General features: G+C 46.5%; 3 protein-coding genes across 5 annotated transcripts; 2 read left to right on the top strand and 1 right to left on the bottom strand.

Moving 5' to 3' along the window:
• Positions 1 to 251: 251 nt before the first annotated feature.
• Positions 252 to 4,720, bottom strand: atp5fa1 (ATP synthase F1 subunit alpha). Its single transcript, XM_067250435.1, has 11 exons — positions 4,581 to 4,720; positions 3,810 to 3,885; positions 3,461 to 3,630; positions 2,824 to 2,997; positions 2,442 to 2,608; positions 1,967 to 2,267; positions 1,613 to 1,837; positions 1,352 to 1,459; positions 1,035 to 1,179; positions 667 to 817; positions 252 to 489 (listed from the first exon to the last, which is right to left on the bottom strand). Exons 1-11 carry the CDS (start codon positions 4,638 to 4,640, stop codon positions 411 to 413), a joined length of 1,656 nt encoding a protein of 551 aa, XP_067106536.1. The 5' UTR covers positions 4,641 to 4,720; the 3' UTR covers positions 252 to 410.
• A 530-nt stretch (positions 4,721 to 5,250) lies between these two features.
• Positions 5,251 to 7,585, top strand: haus1 (HAUS augmin-like complex, subunit 1). Its single transcript, XM_067250862.1, has 9 exons — positions 5,251 to 5,380; positions 5,536 to 5,710; positions 5,905 to 6,040; positions 6,188 to 6,322; positions 6,479 to 6,602; positions 6,851 to 6,916; positions 7,012 to 7,083; positions 7,179 to 7,226; positions 7,378 to 7,585. The coding sequence occupies exons 1-9, from the start codon at positions 5,360 to 5,362 to the stop codon at positions 7,450 to 7,452; spliced, it is 852 nt and encodes a 283-aa protein (XP_067106963.1). The 5' UTR covers positions 5,251 to 5,359; the 3' UTR covers positions 7,453 to 7,585.
• Positions 7,586 to 8,419: 834 nt separating this feature from the next.
• Positions 8,420 to 20,557, top strand: ark2n (arkadia (rnf111) N-terminal like PKA signaling regulator 2n). Of its 3 annotated transcripts, none has more exons than XM_067250645.1 (4): positions 8,420 to 8,552; positions 9,486 to 10,404; positions 17,066 to 17,177; positions 17,331 to 20,557. In XM_067250645.1, the coding sequence occupies exons 2-4, from the start codon at positions 9,558 to 9,560 to the stop codon at positions 17,518 to 17,520; spliced, it is 1,149 nt and encodes a 382-aa protein (XP_067106746.1). In that variant the 5' UTR covers positions 8,420 to 8,552; positions 9,486 to 9,557; the 3' UTR covers positions 17,521 to 20,557. The 3 variants fall into 3 exon arrangements, with proteins under 3 accessions (XP_067106746.1, XP_067106745.1, XP_067106747.1); XM_067250646.1 differs by lacking the exon at positions 8,420 to 8,552 and adding an exon at positions 16,500 to 16,676 and having other exon boundaries at positions 9,545 to 10,404; XM_067250644.1 differs by lacking the exons at positions 17,066 to 17,177; positions 17,331 to 20,557 and adding an exon at positions 12,451 to 14,002.
• The last annotated feature ends 495 nt before the right edge of the window (positions 20,558 to 21,052 follow it).

The following is a 21,052-nucleotide window of genomic DNA, read 5'->3' as shown; positions in this document are numbered from 1 at the left end:
CGGAATGGCACAACTTATTATATGAATATCTAAAGTACTAAATGTAAGCAAAAAGTTCATTCCAGTATGATTATCTATTCATTAAGCAGACAGTCATCCAAAGTGACCTAAAATAGTGGGATTTCAAGCTGCAACCACTTTAGGGGCTTTAAATACTGAGCTAAACCCTCCCATTTATTCACATCATTCATCATAAAATGTTCCATTGAAGATCACTACTAAGTATTTAAAAGAAAGGACAAAGAAGGTCATTGAAACACAAGTCCAGGGCTCCTGGCATAGGAATACTTTATTTTCTGTTAGGAGATATCTGTACATTAAAGATCAAGTGCCACGTGAATTTCCGAAGTTCATAGAAAGTTTAACCGAGGCGCACTATGCAACATTGACAAAACATTTTTGGGGACAAATTACTCGAAGCTTGAAAGGAAGGTCAAGACGATCTGCTTCAGCTTGGTATCTGAGTCCGGTGAGATTGAGCCATCGGCCCTGTAAGGAGATTGGATAACATTGACAATTATGAGAACTCATTGGGTTTATAATCCATCCATGGCACAGACCAAGCGTATTCCTAGATTTACTCAAAATCTGTATTTAAGTCCCTTGAACATGCATATTGAGTGTCTAGGCAACAGGCAGAATGTGCAGTAGATGATCTTTACTGACCTAATTGTTGCCAGGAGGTCCTGGTGTTGGCTAAGAACATGCTGCAGGAAAGCCTTCTCGAACTTTGTGATCTTGCTGGGCTCCATTTTGTCCAAGTGTCCCCTCACACCGGCGTAGATGACTGTCACCTGCTCCTCAATGGCCATGGGGCCTGCACAGTTCAAATGAGGGCATATTTAAATTACATGTTTTCTTACTCAAGAGTAAGAAAACAGAAAATACATGGCAAAAGCTGAGGTCTTTGACAAAATTACAAGTGTCTCTAAGCACCTTTTTAAATTCCAGAAATCAAAAAAGGGTGACTTGCAGTTAGTTCCATGACCACAAAACAATCATTCAGTCTAGCTCCATGGTAGGCAGGTACTCACAGTACTGTCCCTGCTTCAGGAGCTCCGTCAGACGGACTCCACGGTTCAGCAGCTGCTGGGTGGCGGCGTCAAGGTCAGAGCCGAACTGGGCGAAGGCAGCCACCTCACGGTACTGGGCCAACTCCAGCTTCATGGTACCAGCCACCTAGCAGACAAGGAGGGTCAACGCTGAGATAAAACATGTGTTGGATTGATCATGAACAATTTTGTTCTACAATTCCACTTAAGCAATTGAACTGTGGCATTTTACACCGTGTCACAGTTAAGCACAGAGGCACTGCTGACACCACGTTTACATGTGAGGTCTGAGAGCTTACCTGCTTCATAGCTTTGGTCTGGGCAGCGGAGCCGACACGGGATACAGACAGACCCACATTGATGGCGGGACGGATACCCTTGTAGAACAGCTCAGTCTCCAGGAAGATCTGAGAGGGAGAAGAGCGGTGATCAGGTTGCAGAACGTAAAAAAAATAAAATAAAAAAATAAATAAATCATGAACCCACTGGTACAGCCACAGCTGCCCACACACACACACACACACACACACACACACACACACACACACACACACACACACCTGTCCGTCTGTGATGGAGATGACGTTGGTTGGAATGTAGGCCGACACATCACCAGCCTGGGTCTCGATGACGGGCAGAGCAGTCAGGGATCCGCCTCCAAAGTTGTCGTTCATCTTGGCCGCTCTCTCCAGCAGACGGGAGTGCAGGTAGAAGACGTCTCCGGGGTAGGCCTCGCGGCCGGGGGGGCGACGCAGCAGCAGGGACATCTGGCGGTAGGCCACAGCCTGGGGAGAGAGGGGGGTGGGGAGAGTGACGGGTCTCATAAATGGAACAAAACAGGACCACAAAAGCGATCACAACATACCAAAAACAAAAGTATTCCTACAAGCACACTGAAATACGTCCCGACTAACCTGCTTGGACAGATCGTCGTAGATGATGAGGGCGTGCTTGCCGTTGTCCCTGAAGAACTCGCCCATGGAGCAGCCGGAGTAGGGGGCCAGGTACTGCAGGGGGGCGGCGTCGGAGGCTGTGGCCGACACCACAATGGTGTACTTCATGGCGTCGGCGTCAGTCAGCCTCTTGACCAGCTGGGCCACGGTGGACCTCTTCTGGCCGATGGCCACGTAGATGCAGTACAGCTTCTTCTTCTCCTCCGTGCCCTCGTTGAAGCGCTTCTGGTTGATGATGGTGTCGATGGCAATGGCGGTTTTGCTGTGGAAGGATGATGATACATTTGGAGAATTGACATTTGACAGCTCGAAACAAATGGGTCAAATGAATCAGTGGTTTGAGGGAATAACGATACACCTTACAACTGTAGCCCAGGTCCCTCTCAACATACATAATCAAAGACTTCTTCACACAATTTAGCTCACTTCTCCTTACCCAGTCTGCCTGTCACCAATGATAAGCTCACGCTGGCCACGGCCAATGGGCACCAAGCTGTCGACGGCCTTGATGCCAGTCTGCATGGGCTCCCTCACAGAGATACGAGGGATGATGCCAGGGGCCTTCAGGCCCACACGCCTGCGGATACTGGAGCCCAGGGGACCCTGGTGAACAGAACACAACCATTCCATTTGACCAGGACATAGCAATATGGACAACCAGACTTCCTAAATGTTCACTTAACCTTGACTTTAGATTGTTGTTGTTTTTTTCCCTCAGTCAAAATAATTACAATCCAAAAGATGTTTAACATGTTTCGCAACCTTTGCTTCCTCATCATCAAGATGCATCTCACAGCAGATCAACTTATTTTGCTGACCTTGCCATCGATGGCGTTTCCCAGAGCATCCACCACGCGGCCCAGCAGCTCCTCCCCCACGGGCACGTCCACGATGGCGCCTGTCCTCTTCACGATGTCCCCCTCCTTGATCAGCTTGTCGTTACCAAACACCACCACACCAACGTTGTCGGGCTCCAAGTTCAGAGACATGCCCTGGGGAGGTGAGAGGATACGTGGTTGACAAGCAGGTGTTTCAGGAGTGCTAAAATCAGCCAAGTATTTTGATCGGACAACTTCTTTACCAGATCTTTCTATTTGACCAAAATCGTTCTGTATGAACAAAGACAAGCATGCACCTCCCCCCACTTCCTGTAAGGCAGTGCACTACAGTGCACTACAGTGCTTCTCCGGCATAACGTACACAAAGACCTTTGCAGACCTTCACACAAATTGTGAAGTGAAATATTTGGGAAGCTACATTTCCATACTGAAGCCTACTGTACTGTAGGCATTGTATCAGGTTTTTTTTTTTTTTTTTACAATCACGGCTCGGATTTCTTTTATTCATATATTGTTTGCGCACCACAGATATCAATCTTGGAATGCATTAATTAATCTTATGCCTGAATATCTCCCTCGGTCTGCAAAGGCCTTATGAAACCCCACATCGTCTCACTTTGAGTCCAGAGGAGAACTCCACCATCTCCTCAGCCTGGACGTTCCTCAGACCGTACACCCTGGCAATACCGTCACCAATGGACAGCACGCGGCCAGTCTCCTCCAGGTCGCTGCTGGTTTCAGCCCCCATTATCTTCTCCTCCAGGATTGATGACACCTCCGCAGTGCCTGCAGAGCACAAAATAACCATGTGACTACATTTGTCAAACTTATTTCATATTTTAGCAAAGTGTAGCAACAAAGAATATTGTCACTACTCCCTATCCAACATAGAGGGAGGCTGCCCGAAACCTGAATACTACTGGGATTAACCCATTCAATACAGTCTGCATGATTCCAGCACTGACCTGTCTTCACCAGCCATGGTCTGCTGGTGTGGAGGTGCTTGACTCCTACACATGCAACGGGGAGACTTTTGGAAACCTGCAAGGATAGGTTCAGAAAGACAAATTTGAATGTCAAGAATGAACATAAGTGATCCTCAGTCTGCTCTGAGTAACAGGCATACTAGTAAGCACTCTGGCAAGTGTCTAGGTACTGCATGACCTTGCAGAGTAATGTCACAAATTAAATTGCAAATAATTAACGCTACAATTCGTCATGTAACATATCGCTGGTTCGTAAACCATCAAGTTAACTTCCTCCTAGACATGCGTGTCCTGAGACGTCACCTGAATTAATAAACACTAGTTGTAGTCATTATAGCACTAATGCATACACTCGGTGTCACATTGTGTGCCCAACAGTCGTTCACGCTCAGGACAGCGCGTTTGAAAACTTGTAGCAATGTGGATTAGTACAAAATCTGACCTTCAATAACTAGCTAATGACATTCATTGACGTTGCTTTCATGCGGAACTGCACTGTCAATGAACATAAGGACAAGTCTACAGTTTGTCATGAAACTGTTAAGAAACATGATGTACTTTTGTCTCAATCTAGGGCAGGCATGACCAACATCAAATGTCAATGGTACGCACTTCTATGAAACAAGACCTCAAGTGCAAGATGGCGGTGTGCATGCACGGCCTCGCCATTTGCCAACATTGAACAACTGACTGCAAACATACATGGTAAAACACATTCCTTTAATAAAATAATGCAATTCAAATGCTTACAAATCCGGCCCGTCTTGGCAGAGTGCGGGCAAGGGCCGCAGCGACACGAACTGACAGCATCTTGATGTTTCTACGCGGATCTGCCCTACTCCAGAACCGGCTGAATTGCGTAGAGCGGAGTGAAGAAGATGGAGGACACAGCAATGATTATAGAAAGGTCACAGTGCCCCGGAAACACTATATCCAATTTACCAATAGTTTTTGTTTTATGTTTATGTACGTTTAAGAATGTTTTTCATACCATAATGGTGCAATAATGTCTCACCGAGTCATGTTTTGAAAGTTTTCTCCCGGTATGGTTAAATGCACAAATTGAAAGCACCAATTTTGCTATTATGAGAAATAACGAATGTTTAATGATCCATAATGAAAGCTACTTTCATGTCAATTTACTGGAATCCTAACAATAACAACTGCCCCCCTCTGGATCTTTCGTAATACATTTTAAGTCAAATTCAAAATAGCCAAGAAAATGTTGCTTTATCCAAAAAATTTACTCTCTCAGCATAGGCTATCTCGGCACCGCAATGCTCTGGATAGCTTGTGAATATGTCTGAAAATGCGTTTATTGCTTTTGAAAGAAATCTTTTGCATAAAACCGTACTACCTAAACGACTGTATTTCAAACATCCAATCACAATGTCTCTCCAGCCGGAAGTGTATGGAAGAACTAGATTGAACAGGGCGCGAAACCATAACAATCTGATCCGCAGAACTCAAATTACACCCTGAAACCTCATTTGTTCTCCTGAAACTCTTTGCTTCGTTAGTTTGTTGAAATGTGTGAAAAAAGCAAAAAGGTTTGATTTTTTATATGCTTTATCGTTTATTACAGACTAATTTATCAGTTACTCAACGTCTCCTGAATCACTCTAAAGACGATGCAGTGTTTGTGGTGTCTTGAACAGTCTACAGTAAGCAATCTAGTTGCGTAAATTCTGCTTTCTCCTTTCAGGTTAGCCAGTGGCTCAGCTCAGTCTTTGGAGATCAGCCGGTTCCACAATATGAGGTCAACACACGAACTGTGGACATACTATACGAGCTCGCTGTAGCAAGTGAGAAAAGATGCAACGAGACAGTTTTGCTCATTGAGGACCACAAACAGAAAGCCTCTGAATATCAGGCTGATGGTAGGTGGAGGTACATGTAGCCTACTCATAATAAGGCTACTTCAAGGAGTTATTTTATTCAAAGTGAGATTAGGACTAGAAGTATTGTTTTGGTAGTTGGTACTTGGTACCAAGTAGTAAGGTAAATATTCTCATCAAGCACGTCATTCAAATGTTGCCTTAATATTTTGTTCTACGTGTTTATCTTTATACAGCCACCCATCTCCAGGATGTTGTTTTACAAGGAGTAGGCCTGTCTGCGGGAAGTTTGTCAAAACCTTCATCTGACTACCTGTCTGTCTTGGTGTCCAGTGCCATGGTGCTTGGAATCAAAGACACTTCCCTCGGAAGGTAAACAGATGTTAAAATATTTCTGCAGTGCTGCCTGTCTGCAAGTCAACATACACAACTAACTTTTTTTCATAGAGAGTTTACTTGGTTCGTTTTTGCAGTGTCTGTAAAAACATGGCATTGTCTCATAAAAAATTGTCTCTGAAGCTTTATTCCTGCAATGAATAATTTGACCAACGAGCTCCTGGAAGCTGAGAAATACGACAGGAGACTTGACCGAGAGCTCAAAACAGTCAGGAAAAAACTAGCAGACACTTTGGTTCTACGGAAGACTTTACAGGAGTAAGTTCACTTCTGTTAGGATTCATATTGTCATTTACGTGCTTGTTTGAAAAATAACATTGTTTTGAAGGTTCATAGTCACCGTCGCTTAATCAGCAAGTTGTAGAAGGTACATTGTCAGCGCTGTTGTTCAATTCTATTTCTATCTAACTCCAGGGACCTTGACAAAACAAAGGATGCTCAGGCGATAGAGTCCGCCAAGGCAGAGGAGAGGCTGCTGAACATGGATTTTGTGAAAGCAAAATCCAAAGATCTGTCATTCCGGAACAATATGTCCGCGGTTAGTTAATTAAAGAATGAATATACCTTGGTCACCTAGGACTGGTGCAGTGAATAGCCCAACATACCGTATCACATTTAGCCTAAAAATCCCAAACTGCATTTCACATTGGAGTAATATACAATATCATAGGTAGTATTAAGCACATTGTTTTGATGTTATAAAACTGTCATTGCCATAGTATGACACAAATGGCAATGTTGCTACATTACAATTATGTTGCCATGTTCTTGAATCTTCACTTGCAGGATCAGCTTGCAAAGAGGCACATGGAGAATCGTCTCTCCCACCAGTCACTGATGGAGCTTTCGGAGGTAAGCCTCAGTATTCACACATAGCAGATACTAAACAACACTTGAAGTAAAACTGTTATTACAAAAAGTAATGATTCTCTCTTTCCTACCTACAGGAGGTTGCCACGTTGAAACAGGAAATTGTGCCTTTGACAAAGAAGCTGGAACCTTATAGAGACTTGAGCCCTGTATGTTGTTTTTTAACTTTGAATGTTTGAACATTCAAAACACACATTTTATATAGTGTGTACTCAGATCAATTGTGCCATGTTTCTGTCTGCAGAACCTTTCTCTTGCACAAGTGAAGATTGAAGAGGCAAAGAGGGAATTGGTGAGTTTTTGCCACAAGTATAGTTGTTTTTTCCTGCTCTCATGACTTTTCCCCAGGTGTTCTAAAGTGTTTTTATTTTTATGGGACTGGCACCCTTTTAGATTTGTGCTTCACGTTCTCATTTTAACAGTTATTTTTCCTTTTATCCAAGGCTGCCATTGATGCTGAACTCGAGGCGAAGGTGGACTTCATGAATGCGTCCATACCTAAAGGAAGACCCTTGTAATGACAAGCCTGTTGATTTTAAATTTTGAAATGCTTATTGAAGCAAATTAAACCTAATGGACACTCGAGCTTGTGTATGTTGATGTCCCCATGTATGTTTCCCATGACTAATAAAGTATTCTTATTTTATGTTTCCCATAATTTCGTTATTGACCTTCTTGAATGTATCAATGGTCCCTGTTTACAAGTGACATAGTTAACATTATCAAGATTCATCCGTCAGAAGGAAACCTATTGTGATTGTTGGTATTCTTCTTCACATGTTTTGTCAAACACTTTGATGACAGAGGAAACAAGGCAGGGCCGAAATGTGTGACAATCTTGCAGCAATATGGGTTGTATGGGACAAGTAGGTTCAGTGATTACCTTTTCTGTACAATCCAGGCCCTCACTTCACCATGGATTCTTTGGTGCAGTAGGTTTAGACAATACATACCAAAGAATACATTTCAAATGTTATAAATAACATAAATGTGTAGGCTACTTAGGAATAATATTTAGCCAATAAAACTGGACTAGAGACATTGTATCGAACTGTACAATGCAACGTGCTTCTGTGTTTGTTACATTGTCGTACATTTTTATTTTTTCCACCTTCCTATTTACAATAAACCCACGATGTTGGAGGAAAACGTCTCTGGTGGATTACTTGTGCAGACTTGTGTAGCTCTAATCGTAGGATTTGTATGAAACCTAATGTGATTTTATGTAAGGCATGTGAGTTTGAGTTAACTGATGCGATTGAGAATATATGGCAGTACACAGTCACAGTAGAAGTCTGGCAACTGCTTCAGCACGTAGCCTGCATACTCCTCCACTGCGACCGGCGGCGCTAGCTTCAAAGTCAGCCGCCCACACACTACGGATATGGCGCATAGACTTTAATGTGAACAACGGCTGATGGGGACATTTTGAAATAGCTAGCGAAATAGCTAGCTAGCTAGAATAACGTATCCTACGGTTTAAGTGGACTAAGGTCCACTTCACAAGTTATACGTTCTTTATTACGTGTGTATTACCTATGCATGTTAAATTAGGGTTACAATTTATGACGATGTCAAAAAAGTCGGACACTGGAACAACAAGAGTATAACATTCCCGGTAAGTTGTTGCTGAGCGTAGCTTACGCTACAGACAGTACACAGCTAACACCAAAGTGTATAGCTAAATACTAGGTTAGATAGCAGTCTGGCAGCTAGCTAGGTACTGTAGTTAACGCTAGCTGGAATATTAGCTGGCAAGTAGGCTGTGTGGGTAGCGCTTCGTGTCGAGTGGCGCAGGTGCTCTACCGTTCCATCGACTGACAAGTTAAAGTATCAGAAGCAGCATATTATATGTGCAAACATATTCAAATTTAGTATGCAGGGAAACCAACCGCACTTAAACTGAAATGTAGTAGGTCGACTTTAGCCCGAAAGGCTAGTAGGGGCATTCGTTAAGGTATTATTGGGCGGCCCGGGGTGTACCGTGCTATACCATTGAGTGACTAAGAGTGGCGTGTAGGTTGTGTAAAATAAGGTTACTGCAAGTAAATTACAATACAGTAGAAATTACATGATCCACTTTTCGTCTAATGATCATCGGGTTGCTGCGCGTAATAACCACCGTTTTTGATGTAACGAACCTATGAGCTACTACTAGGCTCGCAATGCAGCCAGCTAACGCAAATCCCATAGTGTAATGCAATGGTAGACCGTAGAGGTGAGACTGAACGTTGATGGCCTTGGTCACCCCCGTGTTGTTCATACATGATAGATGAGGCCCCGTCTGTGGTATCGAGATGTTACGAAAAGCGTCCCATATTGAATTTTGGAATGGCCAACATATGGTCTAGGAGTTAAACGTGACACTATAATAGCCAGCTAAGCTATCAGTATACAGTAGCTATAGCAGTGTGGCAATAGAGAGCTAGGTTTCACATGAAGCATATGGCTGGTTGCATATGGCCTCAATTGAAAACATTATTTAATTTAAGTTCTTGATCAGTTTACCAGATAACAATAAGGTTGAGTGGTACTTTTTCTTTATTTTAAGGCTGTAGTTGAGTTCCTGTCCATGCACAGTCGTCTATGAGAGTCTGACTGTGGGGCTCTGCACTCAACTAGCATGAAGATGGCCGACTCAGAGAAGTCAGAGGAGTATTTGGATTCTGAGATCCTCCCCGAGTGTCCTTCGGAAGAGGGGTCCACAGGTGCCGCAGTCAGAGGGGAGCAGGACGAGACACTGAAAACAGAGACGACGACCACCACTAGCTCTCCGCCTGGGGAGAAGGAGGTGGACAGCCCCCTGCAGACGGAGGGAGAGCCGGGCCTGCTCTCCATGCCCTGCCTGATGAAGGAGCTCCGCAGAGACTCCCCAGAGTCCCAGCACGCGTCCACAGGCAGCGATACAAAGCCTGCCACTGGACGGGTCTACGAGAGCGACTCCTCCAACCCCTGCATGCTGTCCCCCTCCTCCAGCGGCCACCTGGCCGACTCAGACACGCTGTCCTCGGGGGAGGACGCAGCGGACACCGGGCACGGAGGAAGGGAGGGGGGAACTAGGGACGGTGGGGCCGACCCGGGGATGGCAATAGGCGGCCAGACGGCAGTGGCCGTGTCGGGGGGGCGCAAGTCTCGGCGCTCGCGCTCCGAAAGCGAGATGTCCACCCCCAACACAATGGCCGCAAAGAAGAACCGCTGTCATCCGTCTGCGGCAGTGGCCCCCGGTGCCGGGCCGGAGAAGCAGACCAACGGGCGTCTGGCAAAGGTCAAAGGTCACCGGAGCCAGAAGCACAAGGAGCGCATGCGTCTGCTGAGGCAGAAGAGGGAGGCTGCGGCGAGGAAGAAGTACAACCTGCTGCAGGACAGCAGTACGAGCGACAGTGACCTCACCTGTGACTCCAGCACCAGCACCTCTGACGACGAGGACGACGAGGCTGCCGCTGGCAAGACAATCAACACAGACATCCCAGGTAATAGCCTGAAACACACACACACACACACACACCCATGCAAACACATACGCCCATGCACACACACACACACACACAAACACTAGCAGTCTATGATTGAACACGCACTGAGCTAACACCACTATAGCCACTATAACAGACAATCATGCTTGGCTACGTGTAGCCAAGTAAATCCAAAATACACACACTGGACTCTGACTGACTGGTACCTGTAATCACATCCCACATGTCACTATGAACCTTTCCGACATCTCTCAACAAGGTTCGAGATGAACTAATTAAGAACACTTCATGAGTTATAACCAGTTGTCAATCTGCTGACATGCCAGACCAACACAGAGGTGCTTCTGGGTTTATGTTTGTTCATCCCCTCACATGGATAGCCTAATAGCTGAAACACTGAATGTCCCATCATTTTCTGTCACACCGCATTTGTCTCCATTCACCATGACTCTGCAGGTTACACCCATTGTGTATCATAACCACATGGTCACCTGAATCACCTGTACTGAGTGTTCTGTATGTGAGTAAATGTGTTTTTAATCATCGTTTGCATGTGTGGGGTATCTAGACACCATGTCGTGAACGTCGTCAATGGGCTGCTCTCCACCTGTCTTGTTGTTCGGGTCTGTGCAGCCATTCTTCACCTCCAGCATTAACTGTAAATAGACAATGGGTCCATGTTATATGATCTGCTCAGGCTGTGCGAGCTCCCAATGTTGTGTTAACATTGAGGGCGGCCGCAGCCTCAGGGCTCACTCGTGTGGAGTTGCTCGATGGTATAGCCGTCACAGGGTGATATAACCTCTATAAGATATGTGGCATGTACTGGAAGGTCGCAGGGATCAGGATGGAGATCAACCCCTAGAGGCTAATCTCTACTTTGTACCAATTAGACGCCGACTCGCGTCGAGTTCTGTGTTTGTCAGGGGTTTCCAGTTGTTCGCTAAAAGTCAGTCCCCAGACCGGGCGGATGTCACCTGCCTTCACCTGCCTTCCAGATTGGCTGGAAATCCTTTTGATCTTGTCTCTGCGGCCTGTAATTGTCACTCGAGTCCCTGTGCGCCGTGCTGTTGTTGTTGCACCTCAGCCTTAAAGCTTTGTTCCGAACAGTCTCCCGGGTGACTGGTCTTTCCTAGTAATGCGGGCCTGGTCTCAGGTGTGAGCTCTTCATTTACAGGGGTGGGGACTGTGTGTGTGTGTTTTTTTTTGGCCAATTAACCTCAGCATAGAAAGGCAAACAGAATCAGCCCTGGACTGTCATTTTGAAATAGCCCCAGAAGCCTAGGCTATTTGTTCACAGTTTAAGATGGCATTCTAGATTCTTCTCTTACTTGGGTTCTCTGGTTGTTGGCACAGCTCTCATTCTGGGTCTCGTGGACACAGCTGTGATGTCATGTGAAGGTTCTGGTGTAGGAACTCTATGGGTTGGTTAGAGCAACATCTGTTTGAGAAGCTGCCGCTTATAGCCTATGTACGGATCTATGAATAGTTTGATAAACTTGCCTAATGTAGTTCATTCATTTGTTAAACAAGTGGAACCTGTGGAAGTACGTTTGGGGAGTGTGTGTTTCACGTTGTGGACGTGTGTGCGCTGTAGTTAATTAGCTTCCTCTGTTTTATGAAGCAATATCAGTCTGTGCATTCTTAAGCCTTAAGACTGAGTAGAGGCGCCGTGCGAGTCCCAGCCGCGTGTGCCTCTCCTGCAGCAGAGTGTTCTCCTTCATACTGGATCTCTAGACCTCCATATCAACCATTACCGCATTCTCCGCACACAGACCAGACCGCTACAACTGCATGACCTAGTCCATCCGCATGTCAAGAATCGATCTGCACGCACGTAACCCCCCCCCCCTCCCCCCAAAAAAGTCATTTCTTTCTTTACTCTCCCCCCCCCCCCCCCCCCCCCCCCCCCCCCCCCAAAAAAAAACAAAACAACACAAAACAAAATAAAAGTCCACCTCCAAGCAATGCAAGTATGAAGTTTCTTCTCCTGCTGCTACCTCTGTGTGTTATTCTCACGGCTTGGCCTCAATGTCTTTAAAGCTGGCTTCAGCCGTGCGGAGGGATCCGGAGTGGGCGCTCAGGTCCACGGCCTGCTGGACGGCGGCCCGTGGGACAGGAACAGCATTGGCGGCGTCCTGGAGGAGGCCATGACGCGCTTCGCCGTGATGCAGCGGCAGACCGAGGAGCGCTTCCGCGTGTGGATGGAGAAGCTCACGCGCCTCGACTCGGAGGACGACGACGACTCGTCCAAGCACTCGAGCGACCCCCGGGAGGGCGGCCGCCGCCGCCACCACCGCCACCGGGCGCCGCGCCCGTCCCCGCCCAGCTCCTTCCTGCCGTCCTCGGAGTCGCAGGAGACCATGACGGCGTACCTGTTGGCGCGGGAGAACGCCAGCCTGACGCCCGTGCCCCTCAACAACAACAACAACCTCTTGCCGGAAGTGGCCACTCCGAACGGCAACCTGGACGTGTCCGACCCCGCCCTGCTGAACGTTTAGGTCTCCTCAGTCGCCGTCGTTATTGTTGTTGTTGACGTCGTCTTTTGATGTTGGTGTCTCACAGGGACGACTTCTAGTAGGGTGTTCCTGTTTTTCCGAATGGATCCCGGTTTTCGAACAGCGTTGCCTACACGACCATAACACCCAGTGGTGGATCTGTTCTGACCTCCCACTCTACCAGGGGGGGGGGGGGGGGCAGATCTCTCACCATGGTTACACTGTCCTCAGCCCGCCTTTTGTGGTGGCTCTGTTCTCGACGGCGTGGTGTTCCCGGCTTTAATGAGGATTTTTATTTTGTATGAGTTTATTTAAAGACATAGTATTTGATGCCAAACCGACATACAATCAGTCAACTTCATTGAGGTGGAGTTGGTTAAATGGAACTCCTCTCCGGTCTGTGCAGGACATCTGCTGGCACTGTGAATCACTGTGAGATACAAATATGTTGGGATTTTTGTGTTGATTTTTTGGGGAAAACAGTTCACTGATTCAGTCAACAAGGCCAAAAGACTTGTTTCTATGGCAACCTATGAAGCTAATTCCTCCAATCTGACAATAAGCATCAGGCTAGATGACACGGTACATTGACACTTCCTCTCTAAGTCAGGGCTCTTAATGTATTGCTTGCAGTATGACCGATTCCAAAAGTTTACATGTTTACCAGCCTCCACCCCCCCCACACACGCGCGCGCGCACACACACACACACACACACACGCACACACAGCTCATGTTCCAGAGATGTGCATTACAGCACCCAGTCAGCCACTAGGCAGGGGACTGCTGCTTCATAGCATGTGCCTTGTGTAGGTGGGGAATCATTGTGCCATTGACCCGCTGTGTGTCTCCTGAGAAACCAGATGGAACCAGTGGATCTGAATCTGAATCAAAGACTGGTTAAATCTTTCATAACCTTTATTTTGGTGGCATAGCTTTACTAACACCAAACATGTAGCCTACTAATAGAAAATAGCTAATTGTATTCTGAATGCAATATTCCTATTCCTAACCCACACAATTTCTTTAATCAGATTGGATGTCAAATTTAAAACATCTTTTAGCCTATGTTTAGAATGTGATTCTTTTTCTTGCCTTTTTTTATTTCCATGATTGGCAGTTTAGATTTTTCATGTGTGTATTAATGCAGTTCTGAGATGCACAAATCATCAAGGAAACCTGGTTGTTCATGTGTGGCTCAAGATGGCTTCCGCCTTGTCATGCTGTACTGGTACTGGCTATTAGCTGCAATATAAAGAGCCTCAAATGTCCTTCAATACCTTCAAGGTCAAGTTCACGGGCCGTGGTCGACAGTCTGTATCCGTGGCCTCATCAGTGCTTGAAGCAAATGCTGCCTATTTGAATTGTTTAGTACCTTCCCTATTGAACTGAAACCAGGTCTTACACCAATATGACTGAGTTGGTGCGCCAATAGAACAGACTGGCCTATACAGCGCATGTTGTCTAGCTAATGTTTACCAGTTCACTGAAACCAAGCGGGTGGAAAAAGTGTCCTTTCTTTGGTTCTGTTCACGAGGGGTCGAGAGCCCACCCCTCCCTCCAGCTAGCTTTAGATAGGTAGGAGGCATGGGGTGCTGCAGAATCTGACCTTCACCATACTACCTAGGTTATAAACCCAGGACCTGGCCAACAGGGGGGGAACAAGGTGCAGGATAGACCAGCGGTGGAATGTCCAGAAAGTTCTATACGTTGGATGAAAATGTACTGCTCCGTATACAGACCAGACCCGCAGACCTGGAAGTCCTGGAAGTTTTTTTTCCTCTTGTCTCTTTTTTTTTTTTTTTTGATTTCAATTCTGTACTACTACGTCACGACATCAAGTTATCTTCTCTGCATGTGGTCTACCTGATAGTTGTGTAAATATTGGTATAGCCTAATAGCAAACTGAGAGACATTTTCCATGAGCACGCGTGCAAGGCAGGCGGTTCTATCTGTGCTGGTGTTCCTGGCCCAGCGGGTCAGCTGCATCACATTTCTTCTGTTCGTTTGATGCCTTCAGGATCTTCTCGGTCTTCTGCGTCTCTCGTTCCCTTTCTGTCGAATTTCAACAATGTATGAAAACTGCTTCCATGTTTAGCTCAGTGGAGCATAGCTCTGATTTATTTTTATTTAAAAATGTAAAAAAAAGATCTCTGCCTGTTTTCAAGTGTTGCATTACAGTATCCTAGATATAGCGGTCTTCCATTTTTGTTTGATTGAGATGATCATGTCCCTCTCATAACTGTAGTAATGCTTCATCTTTCTGCCCGCTGCTCACAAAAGAGAATGCTGTATGACAGTCGAGTTATGTTTCTCCTTTTGAATCATTCGAATTTCCCATAGAGGACAGGCTTGATGTTTACCAAAGAGATACTCTTGGTTCACACGTGGTCTTTTGTATCTTCACCAGCTCCCCAGGTTTCACTCTGGGAAGTAGTTGGCGTCTGCGATAACATAGGTGACCGCGGGTCAGTGCCATCCACCCTGTTGACTCTGCCTTGACTCCTTCCCACAATGCACTGCTCCCCCTCCCCTTTTCTTTCACACGCTGTCCAGGTTACCTCAGACATGTGCTCAGTCTTTGGGCTGGAGTGTGTGTGTGTGTGTGTGTGTCACCCTCCCTAGAGATTACCCTGTAGGGTACTACAGACAGGGGCCTCATTCCCAATACACCCCCAGGCCCATTCAGTCGACACCCTACACTCCTGTGCAGAGAGGAAACATTTCTAGGGCTTAGGGGTTTGTTTGGAACCGAACCACACACTCAAAGCACACCCCCCCTCCCCCTTCTACCAGGGAGTTGACATGACAGTCAGCTAGGACTCTTACAGGCTAAATACAGGCCAAGGTCAAGTCTAGTTCTGCATTTTGACATGTATTTTTGATTTCCTGGTCGTCCAACTACTGCTGCATCTGCATTGACTTGCCTTATTGTATTCGCAGTAGAAGATGACCTTCTGTTGACTATTTTTGTAACGATTGCATCCAGTGGGAGTTGATTTGTTTGAGAATGGCTGTTATTTGAAAAGCATTAAAACGGAGACCTAAATAACTGTCTTGTGGTGCAATTTGTGTGCACGGAAAATAATTCTCAGGAGACTTCAATGGTGTCCCCCATGCGTGTACCTTATCCTAAACACTGCACAGGCCAACTTTGTAAACATGTCAAATAAAACTGAAATCATGGGAACGAAGTTGAATAGGGCGAAAGGTACCACTTTTTTTTTTTTTACTGGCCAGAATGAAGTGTTTAATTTTTGACCCCCTAGGTAAGTTCTTGCTGGTTGGTTTGTGGTGGCGGTGGTGGTGGCGGCGCCGCCAAAGCAAAGTTCAGCCCCTAACGACATGGGCGACTAGTACATTATAAACACACAGACCTCATTAAACTACCAAGAGCAGCGTGTTTCTACTCATTTGCAAGAGCATTCATTTCAATAGGGGAGACTAGCCCCAATGACACTGCACAGAAGAGGCAGCTCCAGTGAAACATCGTCCAATACAGAGAGGACACTGAGCCCCAGTCAAGGCCATCTGTGCGACCTCATTTGAATAATGCAGTTGTTTGTGTGTGTGTGTGTGTGTGTGTCCTCTGCAGACGGGCCTCCAGTAGAGGGCCACTATGATATTTCAGACACTGATTCTAACCTGGAGAGTGTGAATGTGGGGACTGTCCGGACCACGGTGATAAGGCAGGATGTAAACCCCCTCAGGGACCAGGAGATGGCAGCCAGGCGCCCTATGGGGTGTATAAGAGCGCTCCACTCTCTCCCAGGTAATCCCCTCCAACCCCACGGTGAACCAATCGTGTCCTCCGCCTGGCAGGAAAGCCGCCGGGTGTTTTGCTGTGCTACTGCAGCTGAGCGAGCCTGGAGAGGCCTCGGGAGCTTGTCGGCACTGAATCCATCTGAAACACTGTGTCCTCTGTTGTTGTGTGTCGCTCCTCGTATAATAACCTCGCCTAGGATCCGGCCCCCAGATATCCCGTCCAGACAGTCGTTCACTGTCAGACGTCTCCATTGTTTGATGCTCCTCGTTTCCCCATCCCTCGTTCCACTGCTGTTTCTGTGTGTTCCACTGGGGGTATACAGCTCTCTGTGTCCATGCTCTCTTTCATGGGTGATGTGTGTGTGTGTGTGTTTGGCCATGCTGTGTGTGTTCCAGGCCACATGGAGGCAGAGCTGGCCCACAGGGAGCCCGCCCAGCACAAGGGCCAGATGGAGTTGGCCTCTTCCGACAGTGAGGTGGAGATAGTCGGGGTGCAAGAGAACTCAAGGTCGGTGTGCACGCCCGTCTAAAAGGCCTACGGAGCTGGACTGTTGATCTTCAACAGCTGGGTGTAATCACCCAGTAAGATTTGATTACTGGGTTTTTGTAATACCGAGTGAGATGTTATTAACGGTGGATGGTATTCATGATGTTTTCCCAGATGCGCCCATCCCAGAGGAGGGGTGATCCAGAGCCTGTCCTCCTGGACACCAAACTCCGTGGAGCCCTACAGCAGTGGCCGGCAGGGCCAGCTCTGGACTACCATGTCCCCACAGCCCAACTGGGTGTCCCCCCCGGAGGTCGTGGACCTCACCCTGGACGAGGACACCCGACACAAATACCTACTCTGAACAACTTGTACACTGAAGACCCTCCGCTCTGCTCCCCTTCCTCCTCCTCTGCACTCCCCCACCACCACCCCTCTCAGGCCCACACTCCTGTGGTCGGAGAGATATTTATCAGACAGGGAAAAGATATATGGTGGCAGAAAGACATGGCCAGTAAGGGGCCGGGTCGAGGGTTCTGCCTATTGGGTTACTTACACCTGTCTAATCCCCCTGCTCTCCAGAAGGGTGTAGGGCTAAGTAGTTGATGTAGAATGTGGCCTGCGTATCAACCCCTCCTCCCCTCCTCCTCCCTCCAGGTGTTGTTGGCCACACCCATAACCCTGTGAAACGTGGACTCTCTGCTTCTGAGTGCTATTTGTTTTTAACCTAATTTACAATCTTGGTGTATCAAAGCCATTTTTACTAATGTGATTACGACAATTCCCTGGTTGGGGTCTTTAAGCGAAAGGGGGGGGACGTCTATATGAAAATGAACTAGAGCAGGACAAGTGGAAAACGGATAGATACAAAGGGTGTTTTACAAAAACCATAGCAATACTACCCCCCCCCCCCCACACACACACACACCACCCCTTTTGAGTACCTCATCCACACCCTTGAGGACTATTGACAGCTGTGTGTACTATACAGTATGGCAGTTAGCCTGGTAGAACTAACCTGATCTCGCCAGTGGCTTACAGTCTTTTGAAACCAAACGAGAGCCATGCGATCCCCCGGTCAGTGTGATAGGCAAGGCTGCTGTGTGATTGGCCAGGCTGCCTCTGTGATTAGCCAGGCTGCCTGTGTGATTGGCCAGGCTGCTGTGTGACATACCAGGCTAGGCGCTGCTGTGCGTGTGTGGGGCAGGACCAGTGACTCCTGTCGCCCGTCAGTGCTGCTGCTAACAGCATGCTACACTACAGACCTCGTGGCAGCCTCATCTCAGCCTGGCGGCCTTCCCCCCGACCCAGAAGGCTCCTCTTGCCTGACTTCCTCCTCCCCGAGTGCACCACTCGCCTACTGTCAAGACCGAACGGGATACGCTCAGCACTAATGTACCCCCTCAGCACTTAAGAAAGGTATGACAGCTGACCTGACCTGATCCACCTTCTGAAGGGAAACGTTGGCTTTTGGAGAGAAAAGAGAAAAAATGATGGTAAATTTTAAAGTCTCCACAACCCAGACTCAAACTGTGTGTACTGCTTTAATCATTGTTATTGTTTGGCGTTCCTCACAGTGTCGAGCTGGATTAGCATTTGTCTTCTTCTGACGCAAAATGCAGTGAGAGGAGCTGTTGTCCAGTGAACCTGTCTGAGTGGTTAGAGGGAAGATTCTCCAGCCCTGTTAAGATAATGTCCCATCACTCAAATACATGGTTGCTGTTCACAGAGCCATCTGTGGACGTCTTCAAAACACAACAATCACATTTTTGTTCCCTAGACACTAAACCACCCATTCCCTAGTGTTTACTCCCTGTTCTCTTGGCTACTTGAGGATTTCTGTCCATCTGAGGGGAGTATGTAATCTCGCTTATGTTTACACATTCAAATCTTTCACAATCCAAACAAGCGTCTAGGGAATAGGGATCATTGTGGCATTGTGAACAGGTCCAGGGCGACCATGGAGAGACTGGGAGTGTCCCGGGTGTTGGCGGTCAGTGAATGTACTGTCAGACCCCTGTGGTGCAGACAGGCACTCTCCTGGTTAGTGTATGCGTGTGTCTGTCATGTGTCTTTGTTGACGACCACCCCCAACACCCCCCTTCCAAACCTCTTGGGACCCCTTGATGACAACCGATGAAATTCATCTTCCATTGAACATTGCAAAGCAAGATGGCCTGAATAACCTTGGAATGTGCACTATTTTCTTTCAGAATTATGTATATTCTTTTATCTTTAAAAAAAAAAAAAAAAAGAACTTCAAGACGGCTGATTTTTGGGTCGTCCCTTCAAGAGATATTTTAATATTAGATGTGAATTTAGTAAATAGGCAAAAAGGAAAGTACTGATGAGAGTTGTGGCCGTTTGGGGGCCTTTTATTGTGTAGAAAGAAAATATATTTTAATGTATGAGCTGTTTTCCCCCTGAACCTCAGGGCTTTTTCCCCCCACGCCCTCCGCCCCTCCGTATTTCTCATCTTCTCTTTCTTGTCCTCCCTCTATGTGGTCTCACCCATGTTCTCATGCCTAATGAGACTGGAGACAAGCCTGTCTAGTTTTATCCATGATCTGAATTTACACATCAGTCCTGTTTAACTGCATAAAACTTCATCTGTCGTTGGCTGGCTTGATGAAGCGTGTCATCTAGGTCCTGCTTGTCATGGGAAGAGAAAAGCCCCTTCCTCCAGGATCTCCACCAAAGCCTCGTGGAACTTAGTCGATGAAAGACCAGAACAACATAGAGACGTGATATTTAATTAAACCTTTGGTCAACTAACCATTTATCTTTTCCTTTTCACGTACAAAATATATTTTCAGCTCTTGTATGTTTTTTAAACCGAATTCTTTTGTGATGGGTGTATGAATTTCATTTCAAATTTGATGTTTTAACGTCATTGCTCCCTGTCTGAGTATACATAGGGGTGCGTTACCATGACATCATAGTTACTTTGAACTTCATCACCATCACTGTTTTTGGTTCCTCACTGGCCAGTTCCTTTCTGCTGTTTTCAGCTAGCACTGAAATGTAGGTTAGGATTTCAGACCTCCTTGCATGCAAACCTGCTAAAACCATTCATGTTTTGTAGCTTCTCATCATGATTATTATTATATGTCTGTTAGGAGAAACATTCGCTCATGCCTTGGGTTCAGTGGTTTGCTTTCTGTGAGAAATAATGGCAGAAATGCCTGAATATGGTTGCACATACCATTTGTTACATTACAAGTCAAATATCAATATTCTCCCACATTAATGTAATCTTTTTTTGTTCCGTTATTTTCATTTACTGTCAGTATTTTAAATTAACAAAAAGATGTGTTGATATTTTTTGTTGCTTCTGCAAGACCCTGACTTCTTGAAAATATATGTATGTAGAACAAAAGGAAACTATTTTAAAAAAGGAAATAAAGTATTATTTAAAGTATGAGTGTGTTGTGTTTTATTTCATCTACTTCACTCAAGTGCCATATGACTACTAGTGTTATCGTTTGCTATGAGATCAGTGAGATTAGCACATAGTGACCCCTAACTTCGCAGGTGGTGTTGGTATTATAAAAGTGCATAATCGTGTGTGTGTGTGTGAGCAAGACGGTGTATAAGTATGTGCCTGTGCGCTGCTGAGGGGGGTTGGGGGGGTTAGATCTCTCATTGTCTCGCTCTGCCCTGTGGCCAGCTAGTCTAGACAACTCTCCTACCCATAAACAATATGACCCCCTCAACCACAAAGAGAAAAGGTCAGAGGTTGTGGGTGAGGCACCTGCCACTAGGGTGATGTGTTGGCTCCAATTGAGAGCACAATGAGATCCCTGAGGCCATGACAATCTGCCTGCTCTAACCCCAACCCCGGAGTCTTTCTCTTTTCCCCTGCATAGGTCTTCAGCTGTATGCTAATTCCCATG

Source organism: Osmerus mordax, chromosome 14 (genome assembly GCF_038355195.1).
Source record: "Osmerus mordax isolate fOsmMor3 chromosome 14, fOsmMor3.pri, whole genome shotgun sequence".
Lineage (NCBI taxonomy): Eukaryota > Metazoa > Chordata > Actinopteri > Osmeriformes > Osmeridae > Osmerus > Osmerus mordax.
Note: the sequence above shows the minus strand (reverse complement) of the source record. Positions and strands in the feature narration are given on the sequence as shown.